The sequence below is a fragment of the Bombus terrestris genome, chromosome 5, assembly GCF_910591885.1.
Source record: "Bombus terrestris chromosome 5, iyBomTerr1.2, whole genome shotgun sequence".
Lineage (NCBI taxonomy): Eukaryota > Metazoa > Arthropoda > Insecta > Hymenoptera > Apidae > Bombus > Bombus terrestris.
In genome coordinates, this window is record NC_063273.1 from 11,429,172 (window position 1) to 11,449,943 (window position 20,772).

A 20,772-nucleotide genomic window follows, 5' to 3' on the forward strand; every position below is an offset into this window, starting at 1 on the left:
AGTGCCGGAGCATGATTAAAACGGAGCACTGTAGCCGAATAATGGACGGTGCCGTGTATGTGTTTGTTAGGGAGGCGGAAAAAAAAAAAAGAAAAGACTGTGCTACGGCGTGCGAAAGACATTCACAGGGACGGCACGTCAAAGATTTTCCGGTGTTTGCGTCGGAACAGGGTCGACACAGGGTTGGAATATTACTTTCGACTCGTTTGAGAACGACAGCCCGCAAATTACGCGGCCAAATGGAGCGTGAAAACGAGTCAAGCCCACAGACTTTCGCCTGGTACTCGTATGAGAATTCATCTCTTTCGCGATTGTCCCGAGTCGTTTGATCGGCTGCCAATTAATGACCGCGTTTAACGCTTCGACAATCCCAGGAATTATGAAGAAGCCCGTCCCTCTGTCCCCGGATTTTCGAGCCGTTTTAATATCACACGATGCGTCAGAGCAAAGAGTAAAATTATACAGTATAGACAGAGTGATTAGTCGATGGTTTTTAATTAATGGACCGTTTTATAAGTTCTGTGAAACTTAGCATTTCTCTTGAAATAAATTAGGATATGAGAATTATTATCATACATATAAATTATACAAAGTCACATCTATCAAAGTTTTGATAATTTTAATATTATAGCAAGGCTACATAAATATTAACAAGTATAAAATACTTAAGCAATTTTATTGTTTGATGAATTATACGTATCACGTGGACATTACAACACATCAGGTTAAAAATATCATTCTCATAGGTTAATAACGAGTCTCTCTGTCAAAACATTAAAATGTTTCTCTTCGAGTTTCTCTTCTCAGAACGATATCCACCCGTCTTAGAGCAGAAATATTCTATCTGAATTTGATTGCAGTCTGGCATGGTAAATAACGTGTATATACGCACGTGTGCAATTAAGTCGTAGAAACAACATGGATACGATGTAATTAGAGAATCTGATGATGGTTGATGTCAAGGGAACACAGTATATGCGAATTAACATTGCAAATTCGTGATAATTATACAGCACGTGGAAATGGATATACAATCTAGAAAAATAACGGAGAAGAAAAGACTTATGCAAATTAAGGTAACGTTATAACATTCAACTCTTGAAAAATAATTCCGTTGGTCAGTAACGAAACCAGACTAATGTCTGTTATTTTTCTCTATTTTTCATCCATGTACTATAACGCGAAATTATCATCTTACACGGCACGAAATCTCTGCAGATCGCGTATCGTGCAACATAATACGTTCACGTGAAAAGGTTTGATGTATTTTCAACTCCCCTTCGTGTTTATGGCTCACGGTCGGACATATAAAGACAGATGGCCGATCTTGTGAACGATGAATAATCGAACCACGCCCATGAAACGGACTACGCCACACTGTGTAATCAGTAAAGTGCAGCGTTACCTGTAAAACTTGCCCATAGTTTGCTCGATTAAGGAAATTCAACCGCGATGTCGCGTATCATCGGCGTTTATCGATTTTCTCGTTCACCCTGTTCTAAGAGAAGGCTAATTTTACCCTAATTCACGTACGCCGGTATAATGAAACTGGGACGGTGTACGATGTTTCTCGTGTGTACATGATTTTTATGAAAATTGTTATAATCCTTTTGTGGTATAGCAGCAACGAAAGCTGCGATTTTACTTGATTAAATTCTCGAAAGCTAACATTGTTTTCGCCAATAAAATGTAAGATTTCGGTATTTCGGTATTTCGGCGTTATAAATACCATAGTTTCTCGCTACAGATGAATTAAATTTTATTATGTACGTGTATAATAGTTGGTCATTTTGGATTAGGCTCGTGAATTTTATTTAATAAATTTAATAAATTACAATTAATTTTATTTAATACTCTATACTTTACATATTAAAGGACGTTGTTAATTTAGCGCGCTAACGTAGACCAAACTTTACTATTGTGCTCATTTATGATCCAGTAATATTTAATTGGGGATTGGAATACAGGGTTAACAATAGTTGGTGAAAATTAAACTTTGATCATTCTCTAATGTTTAGAATTTTCGTTTAAACGATGTGAAAAGCTAATAATTTCTGAAAAATATGGATTTCCTCTTCTTTAAGAGTATTTAAAAAAATCAGAGCCTGGAGCATAAAGTATCCATCAAGGCAAGGAAATAATTCTTAACAATATATATGAATTCCCTTCATTTTAAGCTCTTGGTTGGAAATGTCTAATAATATTTGACATTTATTAAGACATTTTTTTTTCTTTCAATTGTTATATATGTAAACTTCCTAAGAGTTCAAACGCGGACAAACGAAAGGACTTTCTCTATTAACGGACAATGTGACCTTATTTGTCGTTACGGATAACCGATTTGTCAAACAGTCATTACACAGACGAACGATTAGAGAAGAAGGATTTCGAGCATTAGAAATAGACACGGTCACGAGATGAAAATTTTTATTTAGAGTATTGAAGATTGACAGAGGAAGAGTGGTAGTTTAGGACATGGGAAATCGATTCTCGATTTTCAGGTAGACAAAGCTTTGTTATTCATTATTATTTATTGTTATTAATTATTATTTATTGTTGTTTACCTTTGTGTTTTATTTAAGTATTGTTATAATAAACTCGATTTCCAGACTTAAAATAGATCCCTGGATTACCCAAATTTGAACATTATATATATTTTTGAAGCTTGACTTCAACTTTTTTAAACATCCTGCGAGATGCATTTTAATGCTTATTATTTCTAATCGTTAGACTATCTATCAAGTCTATTATTATTATTTATATTCTCTCTATAATAATTATTATTATATACTTATTTTTCTTTCAAAACATTTAAGTAACTAGAAAACAGCGTTTTACTACATCTCGCAGCAGCATTTTCTTTAAATTACACGATGGGGCTAGCCGGCATTTCGCTCTCGAATTAAAAGTCTTTAAAAGCTACCTACTTTCTAAGCCTCCGTCCCTCGGTGTCTCTTTTTCTTTTCTCTCTGGTCTCGGTCGTTCTTCTTCTTTCCCCTCGTTCTAGCTTTCCCTCTCAGCTATTCTCATAAGACTTGCAAATTGTTTCGTAATAAGTTAGTACGCCGCGTTCTCGGAAAGAGAAAGACCCGCTACTTTCCTCGGCCAGGAGAAGAGTGGTTTCGAGTGCTCCTTTAAAACCAGAGCCAAGTTCGTCTACGGCCAAGTTCCGAGAAACAATCGAAGAATATTGTCGACCATCGCGGCTCGCCGGGGCGAAAAGAAATCTTAAATCAACGAGCAAGAAATCACGGCTCTCCCCGCGCGACAATGGAGGGCCTCTTATTAACTGATAATTGTGCTTTATCCTCGCGAAGAACACTGTCGTTTTTTAAAGAAGTTCATTGCAAGTCAAAAAATATCATTGTCTATTTTTTTACCTTTCTCGCCGCGCTATTATTATTAACTCCAATAGTATCGTGTTCATACAGTGCTTCCCAAACCTATTGCAACGCCCTTTGGTACTGAATAAGTAGTTTAAAATCGGACCAAATGATTTGGGTTTTTTTAGAAGTTTGAAAGATTAGTTTATTAGATGACGTAGTAAAAAAATTCTGAAGAAATTGCAATTGGTCGGAATTGGAAGAAGAAGAGCAAATGTCGTAAAGGATTTTTCAACTTTCTTATCTGATCTTGTAATGAAAATATAAACGACGCGTTGTAAACATTTATGTCAGTTATATATATGCTGAAAATTTTATCGAAATCGGTCAATGCGGAAACAAGCGACAGTCATCGAAAGGTATAGATTTTATACCAAAAGTCATGTAAACCGTGATTTTCGCTATTTTTAACCGTTTGCAGCTCGTAGCAACGTTATCTGATTTCGATGAAATTTTTAGCGGGTACACAACTCATATAAATGTTCAAAATGTATCATTTAAATCTCCATTACAAGGCCAGGTAAAAGAGTTGAAAAATATCTTTACTTTGTTCTTTGCCACTTTTTTATACGTTATCTAGTAAACTAATCCTTCTAAGTTCTAAAAGAAACGCAATTCGTTTGGCCCAATTTTAAAAAAGTTAGCCACTTACAAAGGTTGTTGTGACAGTTATAGAGGTCACTAAACATATATGTGTGTAACTTTATAATATTAAATGATTTTGAAATACGGATATCTTATTTATAAATGAATGGTATATTGACTATCTTTTCTTCTATGTTTCAACTTTTCGGCAATTTTTTAACTTCTCTCTTGAAATATTGTTAAGATTTTGACGCAAAGTATTCTCTTACTGCTTTGAAGTCCTTCATTGTATTAAATTTCTTACCTTTTATAGCATCTTATAGTGATCGAAAGAAATGAAAATGTGAATAAGGAATAAAGCGAATGACGCAATAATTTCTAATTATACTATTTATATATTTTATCTACATAACGTTATTTACGCTGTGCAATTGGAGATCGTGTGATTTTTATTTTTGTATCGATGCTGCTTCTATTCGGAATCTTTCTATTTTGTCCCAGAAATTCAAAGTACAAAGTACTTGATATAACCGCCGTACCTGAAATACCGCCACTTGACACTTACTAAGTAACGGACACGGTAGCGCAGTTGTTAGCAACTGTCCTGTTTTTGCGACCAGGCTTTCAGGATAAAAATGGAAAGAAAAAAAAAAGAAACAATATCGTACATAAGCACCGCTCTACAGCGACTTAAATTTAAGTTACAAATGTAAACCCCACCCCCCCCAAAAAAAAATTTAATATTGCATGGCTATATCGTACCGTCGCGTATCGGTACTTTTGCTTGAACCACCTCACAACCGGAATTCATCGTTTATAATGGAAAATACAAATATGTAGTACTCAAAATCTGGTAATAATAAACAAAAAAAAAGCAGTTGTTAGCGTCTTAGCGGGTTCGATTCCCGGCTCCCGTAGTCCTATTTTTAGTCCACGCATCAATTAGAAGAATAATAAGCAGTACATCTACAGCCGGCAACTACAACCATCACGGACAACATATACCACCTCTACACTTCAAAAAATTACCAATATTATATTTTCCACGTTTATCGTTTTATAAATTATCTGATCTCTTATATGAAATTTGCATTAATTCGCGATTGTTATGTAAACTGTTAGAGCTCTTGATAAGTCAAGCGTAGTAGATACATGGTCGAATAAGTAGAATAAGAATTCGCACGCAACCGAACTAGTAAAATAGGTGGAGATACGATCAGGCGAGTGGAATAGAGCTTTCTATAAAAGACGTGAAAGACAGGTTGAGCATATGATTAGATTGTTTGAACATATCCCACGCAAGATTAGAATAGTAGAACAAGTCATGTGTGTAATCAGCCGGGTAGGAAAGATTATGTATATTCTCGATTTATTAGATGGGATAATATGTATGCAAAACTAACCTCCTAAACAAATTCGTTAATATGTTAATATATTTATATTAAACAAATTAAGTATATTCGTCGTGTACATATGTGGTATAAATGAAAGAAAAATGAAGTATTGAACTATTATCGATGAAGTAGAATAGGTCACTGAGTAGTCAGACAGAACAACAAAAATTCGTATCACAGTAGCGATGCACAATAGTGAAAATGAATTATTTTAAGCAACTTTATATTTACACATGTAGTATCAAAAAAAAGAGGGGGGGGGTATACGCTTGATCTATTATATATTTAAGATATAAACTAAGAATCATAAAAGTGCTGGGAAAGAGAGAAAGAGAGAGAGTGTGTAAGAGTGTATGCCTTGGTGACGTCAAAGCTAAATGAGTAAAGGAGTGGGAGAAGGATGCGAGGGTTGAGGGTCAGCATTTTTTGACCTGAGAAGACACAAGTTGAGAGCCGAGTGTTGGACTAAGACGTACGAAGATATTGTAATCAGCTTTTGTATTGGGTATTGCTTGTTAAACTAAAACTTAATTTAACTTAAAATAAAGCTTCCTTTCTTGTCCTTGCTCTAGACCTATTTAGATACTACACATATGTGCGATATTAAAATGTTTTCACGACAAAAAAATTAACAAAAAGGGTATGTCAAGGCAAATAACTTTAAAACTTTGAACTTTACAAACATTATTTTCCACGAGACTAAAACGTTAAGAATCAGAATTCCTTCACATTTCTATTCGATCAACTTCAAAAACTATTCTTAACTTAAAAAGGCGATTAATCATTATCAACCTTTAATCCAAAATAAAAATGCGGAAACAAAGGTTTGAAATTTACGAACGTTCCAATCCAATGTTTTCGCAAAAATTTTATCTGGGATCGAAAAAAATTGAGTAATCGATGTGCGGTCTCGAGGATTGGCCGCGCGATTCGAAGACGGACCGTCTATTTTCCCTGGAGGTGAGTTTAATTACCTTTAAAATCAGCGGACATCGCTGGCAAATGGGTCCGCGAACCGAGTTCACTTTATCTCGAAGTGCCATTAAGCACCGGTATCCTAACGACAGCATCGTAATTAGAGGAGCCGACCTCTGACCATTCCGCATATTCTTTTTTCGTCTCTACATTTGCTTTTTTCTCGTCTTTCGCACGGCCCTTCTTGACTTTCTGTTTCGTCCTATTCTTTTCCGACGAGTCGCAACAAAATCGTCACAAGTCTCAAAACAAAGGAGCAATAACACAGACGTTGCCACACGAGATTGACGAGTCTCTTCTTTTACCTTTTCGCCTTTTGTTTCAAATAGTTTAGCACGTATCCTTTGGCATTGGTTTGCGGTTCATTCATGGAAATGCTGGGAATTCACATCGCGAGAGGATTTTTGATAAATAGTTGGGTCTTTGTGAAATTCATGAATCAACCACCCAGTTTGCCTCTTCCAGGATTAATTAAAATACGGCTTTACGGATTTAATATATTTTGATCATTATAAAAGAATGTTGGAATTGTTGGAATTAAAGTCGTTTGCTGATTATTGCTGGCAATTTTCTGGTCTATTTTTATAACATTCAAACTTTTTATTTATTATTTTTCATACCAACGATAGGTTATCTGTTCTTTTACAAATACTATAATTTTTTTAAGAATCTTATATTGTAATTGCTTATAGTTAATTAATGTAACTCTTTTGAGAATTACGTATTGCAATTATTTATAGCCGCTGTGACTTTTTCGAAAATTCTGCTAATGTTTTAACGATTTAACGATTTTTATTAATTAAAACGATCAAGTCGAAGATTAAATTGTAATCTATGCTTAAAATACACTGAAATTCAACACTGATCCGTTGTTCATTCTAATACGTATTAACCTATTTTATAATAAAATAATTGACAAAACGATGGAAGTAGCTTTCCCGATAATTATATTTTCCAGCATTCCACTGGCGAAGCTCGAGACTCAAATGATACCTTTATTTTTCGCTGTTGACTGAATAATATGAGCGTAATCTGCTTGAAACACAAAACACGTTTCTTGGGTATCTAATTTTCTCTACTTTGTAACGGGTCGCGGAATAACTAGTACTCATCGTCGCTACTTTAATTTGTCCTCTCTCTTTCTTTTTTCTTTCCTTTTCCTAACTAGACAATGACGACGTGGCACGAAAGGAAGCAAAACGGGACAAGCTTGTAAAAGAGTCCGTTAGATGAATGGTTTCCACGTGATTGGGATTAAATATTTGATATCACAATAATAATTTAATATTTCATTTGTCACGTGTCGGAAAAATATATTTCCTTTCGTTCAATTGTGACGTTGATCTTTGTTATTCTTTTATCAATTCATAAACGTTTATTCCATTGCTATCCTTCGTTGGTCTCGTTCGTTACGCTATGTCTGTTTTATCCCTTGCGATTTATTCGGTGATAAACCTGTATTATACCTGAAACATACAGCAACAAATAGAAGTAGCATAGTTGAAATTCAACGACTTTATTTTCATGTTTCACGTTATCCGTTCTCGTAATTTGACATTTCTCAAAAATATTTCAAAGGTCACTAAATTATGATTTTTGAAACAAGCAAATACACATTGTCGGCACTATCTAATTTTCAGAGATCGATATCTAATCTCACAGAAAGATATCGTCCTCAAACAGTATCAAAGAGAATTCCCTCGAAATACAGACATCAAATTGAAGATATCAAAAACATTTTCTGCAGGACGAATTTTCAAACGCAACGCCATTTCACCGTTACGTTCCACGCTGTTCGACTATGCTCGTGTAACGTAAAACCGACACTTGAATTGTAAGGGAAAAGAAGGCTGAGTCGTAACTCAACTTTTAATTTTCTTTCATCGAACTTTTATTATAAATTTAACACTTACAAGAATAGATTGACACTGAACTGGAAGAAAGGGTTGTACAATAACAAGAGCTAGAACAAGAACCGCCCGAGCTGGTTGAAGTCTCGGTTTATATACTTTTTGGTTTTTGGATTTTGAGGGGGTTCGGTGTAGGTTATGATGTGGAAAAGTGTCCGAAGGTCGGGGGTCGATGTCTTATCTATGATGTGGACTAAGGTGTGTCATAGCTTCTGTGTAGGCTATGATGATAAGGTGGTGATGTGTCCAAAGGAGTCCGAAGCTCGGCGATTGATATCCTATCTTTGATGCGGATTGATATGTGATTGATGTCACACTCGCGGGGAGACGCGTCTGCAATGTGACTCGTCAACAGTTATAAATTCTCGTCTCGATTAGTAGACACCACGAATCAGCCAATTCCCTATCTCGATTACGATGATAGAGATATTTAGACAGAATCTGACACAGGGTTTTAAAGTTTAAATATAACTGTATATTTCACAAAGAACACCTTCAAAGACTGAATGTGCGGATGAACGTTAGGTGTACGTTAGGTGAACGGAATAGTGTGGTTTTACTGCGTGTCTTGTGCGGAGAGCTGAGTGCAAGTGAAGTATCGGTGATACATGTGGAAAAGATGAAAACTTAAGATGGGCGTACCTAAAACATGGAGCAACTTGATTCGCCAATTACAATTTTCGGTGAGTAAGTAAGGGCAACGGTCGTTGCTGCCAATTGGTTGGAAAAACTGGTAGGAAAAATGAAAACTGATCACCCTTAAACTGAAATCTCGCGTGTCTCAACGTTTAACCGTTGCCGTTAATAAAATTAAGCAGCGCCTCGACTTAAACAATGCATCGTAAAAACAAAGAACTCGACGGCAAACATTAAACCTTATGGCGGGCAGATGAAATCAGTGATAATAGAGATTAATTTTCGACGCGGCAGTAACGGCTACTTGGGGATTATTACTGACTCGGAGAATATGTTAATGAAAATATAGGCAGAGAAAAAAACTGGGAGAAGATATATGGCATCTTTAGAAAGTTAGAAACGGCTATTCTCGAGAGGTTGTTGTGGATGAAGAAATCGACGAGTGTGTAACGACTGAGTCGCGGTACGGAACACACGCCATTCCTTCGCTTCATTCCAACTGGAAGAGACGTCTTTAATCCTCAATGACGAGGAAAGCAACTCTAAAGAAAAAAAGAAAGCATAAAAAAGCAAGGAAAATGCACAGAGCCTGGTATTCCACCGTGGAATTAATGGGATTAGTTAAAAAGTATGTTTCTTGTCCCCATCCTTCACATCCCTTCAATAAGATCTTCTGAGTCGTAGAAAACCAGTCTTTCGTTGGGAAGTAACGTCAGATTAAACACATCTGATAACTCATCGTAACGATAACCGACTGTTCCCTGTCGGTTTCGCCAGAAAGAAACTGAAACGAACGACGAGAAACCGGATTGTATCGCGTCGTCTCGCGAATTCGCTTGAAAACGACGGATTATCCACATTCTCCATCTTCAAACGACCTCGTGGTTGTCCCCCACGAGGTTCCAACTCGAGAACACACTCGCAGTTTTCGCGTGAAAAATGGGTCGAGCGACAGGGATCGAGCAAAGAGAAATAAATTGTACGCTGTCCCCCGTGGGAAACCTTGCTTGAAATCTCGAATGAAAGAATTCCGCGCGATGAGGATGCGGACGGATGATCGGTCTAAGATGGTGATTCGCCGGTAGACAAGATGGAAAGGATTTTGTACGGCACGTGATAACAATAGAAATCAAAGATAGTGAAGGAGTTGAGAGTAAACGAAATTATAAGTTGGTTATAATTACAGTGCGCAAAATAATTTAAATAACAAAACTTAGACAGAAATTCGTTTTATGTACTAAATATCGTAACAAGTACTATGTTTTGAATGTTTCCAAAATATCAAATTATTACTCTGTACAAATACGGGTTATTTCTAATATTATGTAATTAAAACTAGCATCGACGACACTGTATAGACTGTATAGAACTGTAATATGGATCTATATTTGGCTAAGTAAATCGATTATTGAAAAATTTCAAATTTTGACGCTTCAAAATATAATATTAAACTTCATATCGTATAAAAGAGAAAAGAACGTACAGAATATTCGTTGGATTTCAAAAACGGAATCCTTGGTCCGACAATGAACAGTCGGAGTTAATAAAAGCGACGAGGGAAGCGTATTTCGGATTTACCGCATGGTGCGCCTTTTTCAACAGACCACCGCGGCGCAAAGAGGAATCACGCGTTTCGAAAATGAATCCTGCCACGCGCGCGGCACTGACCGGACTTTCGGTGAGGCAACATCAAAGGGAAATTGGGCTAACCTGCATTTCTAAAAGAGCGTATCCTTTCATCTTTGCCGTAAAATCTCATTTAGGCTGATACATGTATCATTTCTCACAACTCGATGTTAATCGTGGCCCGCTTCACTTTCGTTGCACGTCAATACGCAACTTAATATTTTCATAATAGCGAAGTGCAACCTCCGCGAACGATCGAAAAATATATCATAGATATACTATATCATAAGATTCTTTTCTCTTTCTTCGCGAGTACGTAAATACCCCAGGAAAAATTTATTTCCTTTTTTAGCATTTATCGACAATTAGTTTTGACCAGTCGATGTGATTAAATAGTTTCCTGAAGAAAAGGCCTCTACGTTTAGAATAAATATATTACGTATATATATGTGCAAGCGTGTATTTTTCAATTAAATAATTGGATTATTTTACGAAATTTTTGTTCATTTTACAAACATGAAACGAACAAAGTCCTTTAAGAGTCATTGTAGTTTCTAATGCAAGTGTAGGTAATAGCTAAAAAAAAATTATGACTAAAAATTCTGATATTATTTACACTTTGGTTTTACAAGAACGTGTGAGAGAAACTGTGCGGATGCTACAATATGTTATATAGAAAATGCGTTCGAATGGAAATTGTTAAAAAATAGAAACTGTTTCATAAATTCTGCCCTTTCACCTTTTTACGGGAAATTTGAAAATACAGAAAATTTGAAAGTCACGATCTTGGTTTACGTTTTGTCGCGTTTAATGGAGAAAGCTTGTTATAGAAATTGGAGTAGAGGATTGATCCAAACTGGAGGGCAAACTGGAGGAGATTTTGACTCTGGTCTTTGGATTTTTATATTTTACTTCCTACATAAATTTCATGTACTTTATATCCTTTTTGTATTATTTAACGCTTTCATTAGATCCTTCTACCATACTTTGACATTTTTTAAAGTATCTGTGTCTTTTATGTTGTTATTAATCTTGTATAGTTAATTTAATTCAACAAATAACGAGCTTCGTGAATCATTTTATATTTTCCGCGCAAGAGTCTGTCTCTTCATTCTCATCTCGCATCATCACGTATCTCGCAATTTATTCGATCCACTTTTCCTAAGTCGAAATACAAGATCTTAATTAATTAAGAGGTCGACATACTAATTTCCAAGATATCTAAATAAATATAATTCAGTCGTGGAGGCTTTTATCCTTTTAACGATGATAGTCCTGGTTTTCGATGAAGAAAAAACGATCCGTTGCGTTCAGTTCCGGAATTGATTAACAAAAAGTTTTCATGGTAGAACAGGAATTGGATGAAATTAAAACTCGAAAGTCAATTACAAGTTATCATTGCACGGCGAACAATCTCCAAGAAAAGTCCAAGGATTTGTTTAGTTTGACGTCGAAACAATCTCACCACTCGTCGAGCACGATCTACGCGCGTATTTTAATTGGAAACAAAATTATTTACGAAACGATTCTCTTTTTCCTTCTCATCTACACGAAATATTCCTCACGTAACGTTGATTGCGATCTGTCTCTTTTGTTTAATGAGAAGCTAACAGAACACAATACAAAATCCGAGTAGAAAGAGGGATTAACCTAAACGATACCCTTTACAGCGAGATATGACACTATAATCAGCGCAGATTTAACACGCTAAGAAATTTATCTCTGCTTGTTTTATAATTTGATAATTAATTGAATTCGACACGTTGCTGGAAACGGAGGAAAACAGAAATTCAGGTCACGTGAATTTTAGCAAATTACGGAGATGGATTAATTAGATAAAAGTTTTTAATAAATCGTTTGATCCTTATTGATTTTCCATTAACGAGCTTTTTTAGCTCACAAGTAAAATAGTTTGGCCTGAGAATTAATTGCAATAACTAACGGAAACTTGTTTAAAACAGAAGTTTAGTCAATTCATTGTTGGTATCGTTTTAATACATGAGCGGCGAGTTTCTAGTAAAATCTGTATACACGTTGGTAATTTCTAATTTACGAATTAATAATAGAACAGTTAATAGTTTTCCTGCAAGTTCTGCAACGTAGCCAAACATAGGGACAAAGAAATATTTAGAAAACAAAATAAAAAAAAGAAAACACTAAAACACTTTAAATTAATTCAACATTATATCTAAATGAGAATACATCTAAACTAATCTCTCTAGCATAATTAAGCAAAAATCCAAGCGCCCTAATTTGTAGATTTCCTCAGGATAACTAGAAAACTTTCCTCATCCGAAAAGAAATCCGATCAAAATTATTTTTCGTTCCAATCGACGCAGGTCGATAGTTTCTTCGTCGCGAGTTTCGAACTAACAGAGAAACCTTTTAGACGGAGCTGGAACTAGATGATTCCCGGGCAAACTGGTCCGTACAGCTCACGCTGAAACTTTCGAGACTTTTGTAAGTGCATTAACTCGAAGGCTGCGAGCCAGGATTCGCGCGTACATACAAGTCAACCCTTAGCCCTTTTCATACACCGTGTTTGATACGTACGTACAGTACACTATCGCTCATAAATATGTGGACATTTTGGTCGATTTTTATAGCGTCTAATGATTACTAAGACTATATTAATAAACGACAAACTAATGATTTAAAAGCAATATTTAATGTCCTCTTGTGCTATCAATCGTATATTAAAATTAAATATATCATCTGCCAACGTACGATACAGTTTTAAATACTGTCGTTAAGATTAATCATGACAAACAGATGAACTGAATGTAACAAACTCTATAAATCTAAATTTTAAAAAACCGCTCCATAATCATACTTGACCGCTCCATACTTGACACTTATAGATGCCAATCTTTTTATTGCGTATTAACTTTCAATTAAAATCAAATTTTATCGCATGCTGATATTCTATTAAATCGCCCGAAAAGTTTCTTTCGTTTTATAAGGAAATAATGGATGCACAATATTTTACGTTTTATATTATTTTATCGAATTACGTATGATCCATTTTGTTCTATCAAAATAAAGATCACAACATTCGACAGATTAGGTTTCATGTTTGTGTAAAGATGTATCGTTGTAAAAGACGGGTCTGTAAAAGAGAGACACTTTTCGGACAACTTAATATGATAATTTTGATAAAGGATAAAATTCTAGAATTTCAAATTTTTGCATTGTAAAGTAACAATTAATTCTACGATATTAAGTTCTTCTATTTGTAATTTTTGTAATTAATTTATATCTTGTTGAAAATAAGTATATATAGTATAAATGAGTATAAATATAAACATATGTGCCCATATATTTTTGAGTATCAATGCACAGACACGAGTATACCCGTATAAGGATGCACAGGGAGGTTCTAGGCGAACTAGGAATACAATAAATTCCCAGCAGCTATACTCAGGCACCGAGTAGGCAAATATGGGCCACCTTGGATGTATAATCCCACGTAAATTGCTACCTAGCATCTCACGTCGCGTTTTACCGCCGTGCCGAAGCTTTTCGTCATTTCCGAGGGCTACGTTACAACCACGTGCTTATTTCTCCGACATCGTGATAGAGTGTCATTTTGAACGAAAATCGAGCTCACAATGTGGAAATTTGTGAATACGAATTGGTCGATTGTGTGACTTTCAAGTGCCAAGGGTAAGTTAAGACGCCCGAATAAGGGGAGTTTGTGTATTCAGGGTTTGAGGTTTGAAGACGTTGAGAAGATGTTGAAGCTGGAGAATCCCAGGAGTTTGAAAAAAAGACATTCTCTATTTGGAGAAAATATTTTCAAAAATTAGTGTTTTTTATGCAGAATGTTTTAAGAGACTTGTTCGTCCAATCCGTATACTTTGTCAAATCTTTTATACTATTTTTATGATATTTTCAGATCTGTTTATTAAAGGGAGCAAGATTTTTAATAAGAGAAACGAAAGAGTGAATGTTTTATGGAAAAAAATTATTTTTCAAAAAATAACGCTGATGGTTCTAGATAAATTTTTTTGAAAAATTTCAATTATTTTAGAAACTAAAATCGATTCTAATTTTTTTATATCCACAAACTGAGTGAATTTTATATACTATATGAAATGTCTTAGTTTTAATAAAACTGTATCTTTTAAAAGGCGGAAATATAAACCTTATATTCCTTACATAATTTCTTAATCTATATTTCATTTAGAAAAATGCAGAAGGTTTTAAAGAATCCAGTATGAGGAGCAATAGTTTCATACACTGGGGTGCGCGAGAAGCGTGTCAAATCAATTTCGTTCGCCACATCAGACACGCTCGATTTACCAGAAATATGTAGTCTGCACCGAAGATGAATTTAATCGTGTGAAGTGTAACTGCGAAACTCGCCGAATTATCACAAAGTCGAATGCTTCTCCCCATCGATATTAACACGTATCTCACGGAGCACGAACCAAATTCCTTCGTAATTACATGTCCTGAAAATAATTTCCTTGCCACAGAACAAGTATACGATCCCTAGAAACTGAAACCTCTGGGAATGTAATATACATTTTCGTTGACAAAATCGTCAAATATGTGTTCAAAAAATTAAACAAAATTCTGTTGATATCAAATGTTAAATCACATTGATATTTCTTGGTAATATTAAATCCGGTCGTATTTATTTTACACAATATACAAAAGATAATAGAATTATATTAAATACTAAAACCAAATATTTAGAAACAACCTACGTTTTAATAATATGTTGTTACGGTTTGCCAATCATCTCTCTAATCAAGTGTTCAAGGAAACTTTAATTTATGGCGGCATCGACCACGGAACTTTTCAACGGCTTCGCGGTACAAAGAGCTATGCCGTCAAAGCATAATATCGACATGCCCAATGTACCATCGATATCTCTACGTTTCTTTCGCCGAATTCTCGGAAGAACGCATACGCAGCAACCGCCGCGGTATATCTAATAAACGCATGTGTAGTAGGGATATCGAAGGGCAACAAAGAATAGAATTCGTGGTTTCGAACAAAAGAATCAGTCAGTCTATCTCAAGCTGGGAAGTACGAAAGGTCTCGTTATAAGCAAACCACTAACAAAACCTTAGTTGTTATATTTTTGTCTTACTTGTTATTAAAATTTTTGTTAACAAATCAATTGTAGTATTCCGTATGCACTCATTCCAACCACCTCTATTCTCATAATAGAAATAGGGGATCAATCAGTTCGTGGCGTCGATTGTTTAATCGTAACGAGAATTTACGACTCTCGTTGGCGCGTTATCTCGCGATCGCGTCTCTCCGCGAACGGTTGAAATATATGTATTGGAACGTAACATCTACTTCGGATCATGTGAACCCAAAAAGAACAACAAAGTGGGAAAACTTAAAAAAAAAAAAAAAAAAAAAAGAATGAAAAAGCTAGATGTACGTGTTTTGCTGAAGAATGTGAGGTACAGATTTAAATATTTTTAAGTAACCGGTGTAATTGCCGAATTTGCAGATAAGTAACGTTTAAAAATGTCGGGAGCCACAATATTTACGGAGTTTAATCGTCATTGTAACCATATACAATTTGCAATAGGTGTTTCGTACATTTTGGCGATGCTTTAAAGTATACCAATTAATATTATGTCGAGTGCAACAACATCGAAACTTCTTGCAGGAGTGTTAGTTATTACCAACATTTAATCAGTGCCGTTGTCCGATTATGATATTTTTAAACCTATTTATCTGTAAATTCGGCAACTATTACTTAAAAATATCTGTACGTGCATCTCATAGTTTTTAGTGAAACACATACATCCTGCTTTTCTATTTTTTCAGTTTTACGTAATGGGATAATATTTCTAAGATATTTGTTCAATCTTTTTCGACCCTATAATGAAAAAAATAGGCACATCCCCTTCTTGAATTTAGCGATCTAGATACATGAACTTTTTTTACAGTTTGTATCTGCCGCCATTTCGCTTTTTTCAGTATTCTACATAGCGTACAACACTCCTGTGGCAGACGCGAATCAATTGAGAGCTATTAAGTCAAAATCGGTTAAGTTAGGGGCATAAATAAACTAACATACATACATACATACATACGTACATTAAGGCCAAACATAATACCTTTCTCCCAACATAGTCTGACAAAAATATCTGCATTCTCCCATTTACAAATCCTCGAACCATCAAACTAGAATCCTTTTCAATGAATAAAATTTCCGATAAAATAGTCTTCATCAGAGGCCTATCCAATCTCAAACAGGAAAAAAAGTTTCGTCGGCGAAATTCGGCCAAAAGCGACAGTAGAATCGCACGAGGGGAAAAAAAGAAAGGGGGAGGGCCGGCACTCGAAAACCGTACGAGCACACAAACCAGGCAGTCGCGGATAGGTAGTCTGGTGGAAGATAGCGAATTATACAACGATTTTCTACAGCTACGTGAACCAGATTGTTCTGTATTTGATTGCAGGGGTTGTTTGCGAGGATTACGTTCCTTGAACCGTTGTTCGTTGGCGGCCCCGGAAACACAACCGGCCTCGAGCGACTTCCGGTGAGGATCGGATTTAAGGGTTGCATCCGGCATCTGGAAGCCAATGAATACCGCTATCGTTTCCCCCTTGCGCCGCAGGGAGACGCGGTGAATGGTTTCGACATTGGTGAGTACAACTTACTAATTAAACGGACCTTCTACTTTCTCCGAGTAACAACCTGTTCTTTCATACGCACCTGCTCTTCGAATCTGCAAATATTCGTGTCCGAGATTAGCTTCGCGACGAATATTTTTCGGATGTTTTCGAGCAGACAGCTAGAAATGTTTCGCGCTCGATTTTAAGAAGAGAAACGAAATTTATTTTATTATGTCGCTATCGTATAATATGTTTGATATTATAGTAAATTTGAATTTTTAAATTGAATATCGCTCGATGACTGTAGTAATTGAATGTGAAAGACACATTTTAAAATCAAGGTTTTCGTTGAAACGAATATTGTTTTTTAATTGGAACCTACTATCGATCGTCTATTTATTTAACGTAACTCTTTGACTGCAAAAGTTTCAATTGTTTTAGCCAATGAACGATTGTATACTGTAGCAGAGATGCTCTAGAATTTTCTCAGGGTTTTCAAAAAGCTGAAACGATTAAAAAATATGGATTTAAACTAAATTTGTCTGCAGCAGATTAATAATTTAATCTAATTTATTCCATTCACTGTACAAGTTTCCAATGTTTAACTTAATATTAACTAATATTAGTTAGTTAACTTTAATTTTGGTGATTTTATTTAAATATTATTAATATGATACGATAGAAACATCTATGAGTATCCCAGAATTTGTTCAGCTTTTTTGAAAGTATAAGAAAATTAACAAATTAGCTTTGGACCAGATTTATGTAGTATCGTGGACGAAAGGTCTAAGAAATATGGGGCAAACTACAAACAATGTCGCGAGAAAGCCTAAGTGCTGACAGGCCCAGCACTTACCATACACTGTCGATGTATCGTCGGCCTTTCAATCGAATAGTTACGCGGAAAAGGCCTGCGTGACCCTGGCCACGAGCGGTTGCGGTACACGTGCGTGATGGGACTAAGAGAAAAGAGAAAGGGATGCTAAGGGAGAAAGACGAATTAACAGTCAGTGTGAGTCGAGAAGTCAGAGAGTGCGAATTGCGTTGTCGAGAGAGTGTGGTCCGCGTGAGAGAGAGCGTTGGAACCGTAGTGACGAGAGTTGCAAATTAACTATTTAGTTGTCTTAATTATAGTGCGTTATTGTATTTAGTTCGCGTTAAACAACCATCGTTTCCTGTTTAACCAACACCTCTTTAACCCCTTTTATATAGACTAATTGTAGTAAGTTCCTACATTTGTTTAAAGTCTGTGTATCTCTCAACTCTCTTTTACTGTGAAAAAGAACATAAAATCGTCACTAAAACGTGATACTAAACTTCTCCGAGTATCTGCTTCCTGAAAGATCAATTTTTCACAGTCCGATCCTTCCACACGCGCGTATACGACTTCTAACACGCAAAGCAGTCGATCAGAACGAAGTGTCGATTAAAGTTGCTGCGTTTTCTTATCTGAAACCACGGAGGTCGAGACCGTTCTATCGACTGTCAAATCTCTATTGAACCTGTTCGAAGGAAATACGTGTAATCTCTTGAAGCGTAACCTCTCGAAAGATAGCTTTTAAGAACGATTCTGGGTTTCTGTACGAACGATATACGTATTACCGCTTCGTCGTGCACGTCTCTATTCTCGGACAGAATACAGAAAGCATCAAAGGATCAAATTCCCTGAGAATCGGTACATTTTTTGGTGCTCTACTGTCCACTAGTTTAGGTCCTTCGTGAGTTCTAAAACATGCGGCTTCACCAGAAAACGCATCAAAGAGAGAGGATTCTTTGGATGATATCAAAGCAAATCGTTCGGACGTCTCCATTCGTTTCGCGAGTACTTGCTGGTAAAATATTTCCTTGTACCTTTGGGAAAGGGAGCCATTTTGACATTTTGTTTTCGTACATTTTGAGAGCATCAGTTGGGATTTACTGCATCGTAGGTGGTTTTATACTGGAAATTTCTATTATAACGACCTTTCTCCTTGCTTTCCTTTTGGAAGAATTTACGTTTTGGTTGATACGTATGAAATGTAGCTTTTTTCAAAAGTAAAACTTGAAATTAAATTTTGTGAAATTTGTACCAACTAAAGGAACAATTACCGAAATCGTTAAAGAATTGTTATGGTTTCTTTTAGATTAATTTGTACTTTAAAAAATCGTAGGATAACTAGTTTAATTAAAACGAGTCGTCAAAATTCTCAACATAAATTTTAGAATCAATTCTGTTGATATAAAAGAACAAATATTTCTTTTTACATTTCCAAACAATATTCGATATATGTTTTCCGTTTCTCAGAAGAGAATTCAAATCTATAGATCGATGTTTGTTATAAAATTTTACATGGTTAATATTATCTATTGATTGCTTTCTTTTTGAGAAATAGACCAGCAAAATTGTTCGATCAACTTAATACATAGAATAAAATATACGATCTGGTATCGATAAATCCAAGCGAAATAACGATATAAATGTCACAATGTGAAACTACTTTAACGGATTAACTTGTGGTGATTCGTAATTCCAAGCGAGCAATAATTGCGACGATAAAACAATGCGGCCCATAATTAGGCGTACTGAAGCTACATTTTGTTTGGCTGTAGGAAGCCGCACGATATCGGCTGCTCGAATTAGCTCCTATGTCGGCGAACATACAACAGGTGTCACATGAATTTAGTTAGAAAATCCTCCAACGTTCGCTGTATACGATCTCCCGATTTGCCAGGAAATATCTTCTTTCCGTTGTTTCAGTTTTTCCTCTGTACTTAATGAAATATCGGTATTAATTGAATTTCAAAAACTACGAAATATATTTTAATAAATCATAATTTATTTTTGAAAAGGAAATATGACGATGTTCGAGTTCCAGCAATCTATTGATTAACCACGCTTACTTCTAATTCGATACGAGTAATCTGGAATAGCGAAACTCAGTATAATCTCAAGCCTAACTGACTTAACGTTAACGGATGAATGTGACAAATGACGAATTCTGAAGTAATCAAATTTCACAGTCTCGAAATTAACTAAATCCCCTAAGATATTGAATTATAGTATTGAATTCTATATTGAATTGTATATTGAATTTGTAAATAAAAATCCAATACTTGGCATCGAGTTCTTCCATTCTTGAATTAACTGTATCAATATTCGATATCTGTAATCCTACATACATATATTGTTCAATTCTCGGATAATTCAAGGATCGATTCTTAAGTCTGAAAATCGAGACTCGATTTTCCACGTCCTAAACTACCACTCTTCTTCTGTCAATCTTCAATGTTCTAAATAATCCTTTCTTATAATCGTGTCTATTTCTAACGCTTGAAATCGTTCTTCTTCTCTCACTGTCCGTCTGTGAACTGACTGTTTGGCAAATCGGTTGTTCGTAACGACAAATAAGGTCGCATTGTCTGTTAAACAGAGAAAGTCCCTTTGTTTATCCGCGTTTGAACTCTTGGGCAGTTTATATACGTATATTGTACATAACTATACGCTGCCGAAATGATTTTGTTATTTTCCATACGAATATCCAAAATCACTACAATCCTTCATTATCGTACTTTACACATTTTTCTCTTCTCATAGATTATAGATTAACGTAAAACGAACATCGTACTTTCGATTTCGGGGAGGCTAAAAAATACAAGGTTGCCCTGAAACGCGATAATCATCGAACG

At 35.5% G+C, this 20,772-nt stretch overlaps 1 protein-coding gene across 4 annotated transcripts in view; it reads left to right on the top strand.

Moving 5' to 3' along the window:
- Positions 1–20,772, top strand: part of LOC100648744 (pikachurin) — a 269,154-nt gene that overhangs the window by 195,530 nt on the left and 52,852 nt on the right. For all 4 annotated transcript variants that reach the window (XM_003395253.4, XM_048405926.1, XM_048405925.1 and 1 more), the window contains exon 8: positions 16,950–17,136. In XM_003395253.4, the coding sequence (XP_003395301.2) occupies positions 16,950–17,136 (187 nt within the window). The remainder of the gene's footprint in view (positions 1–16,949; positions 17,137–20,772) is intronic.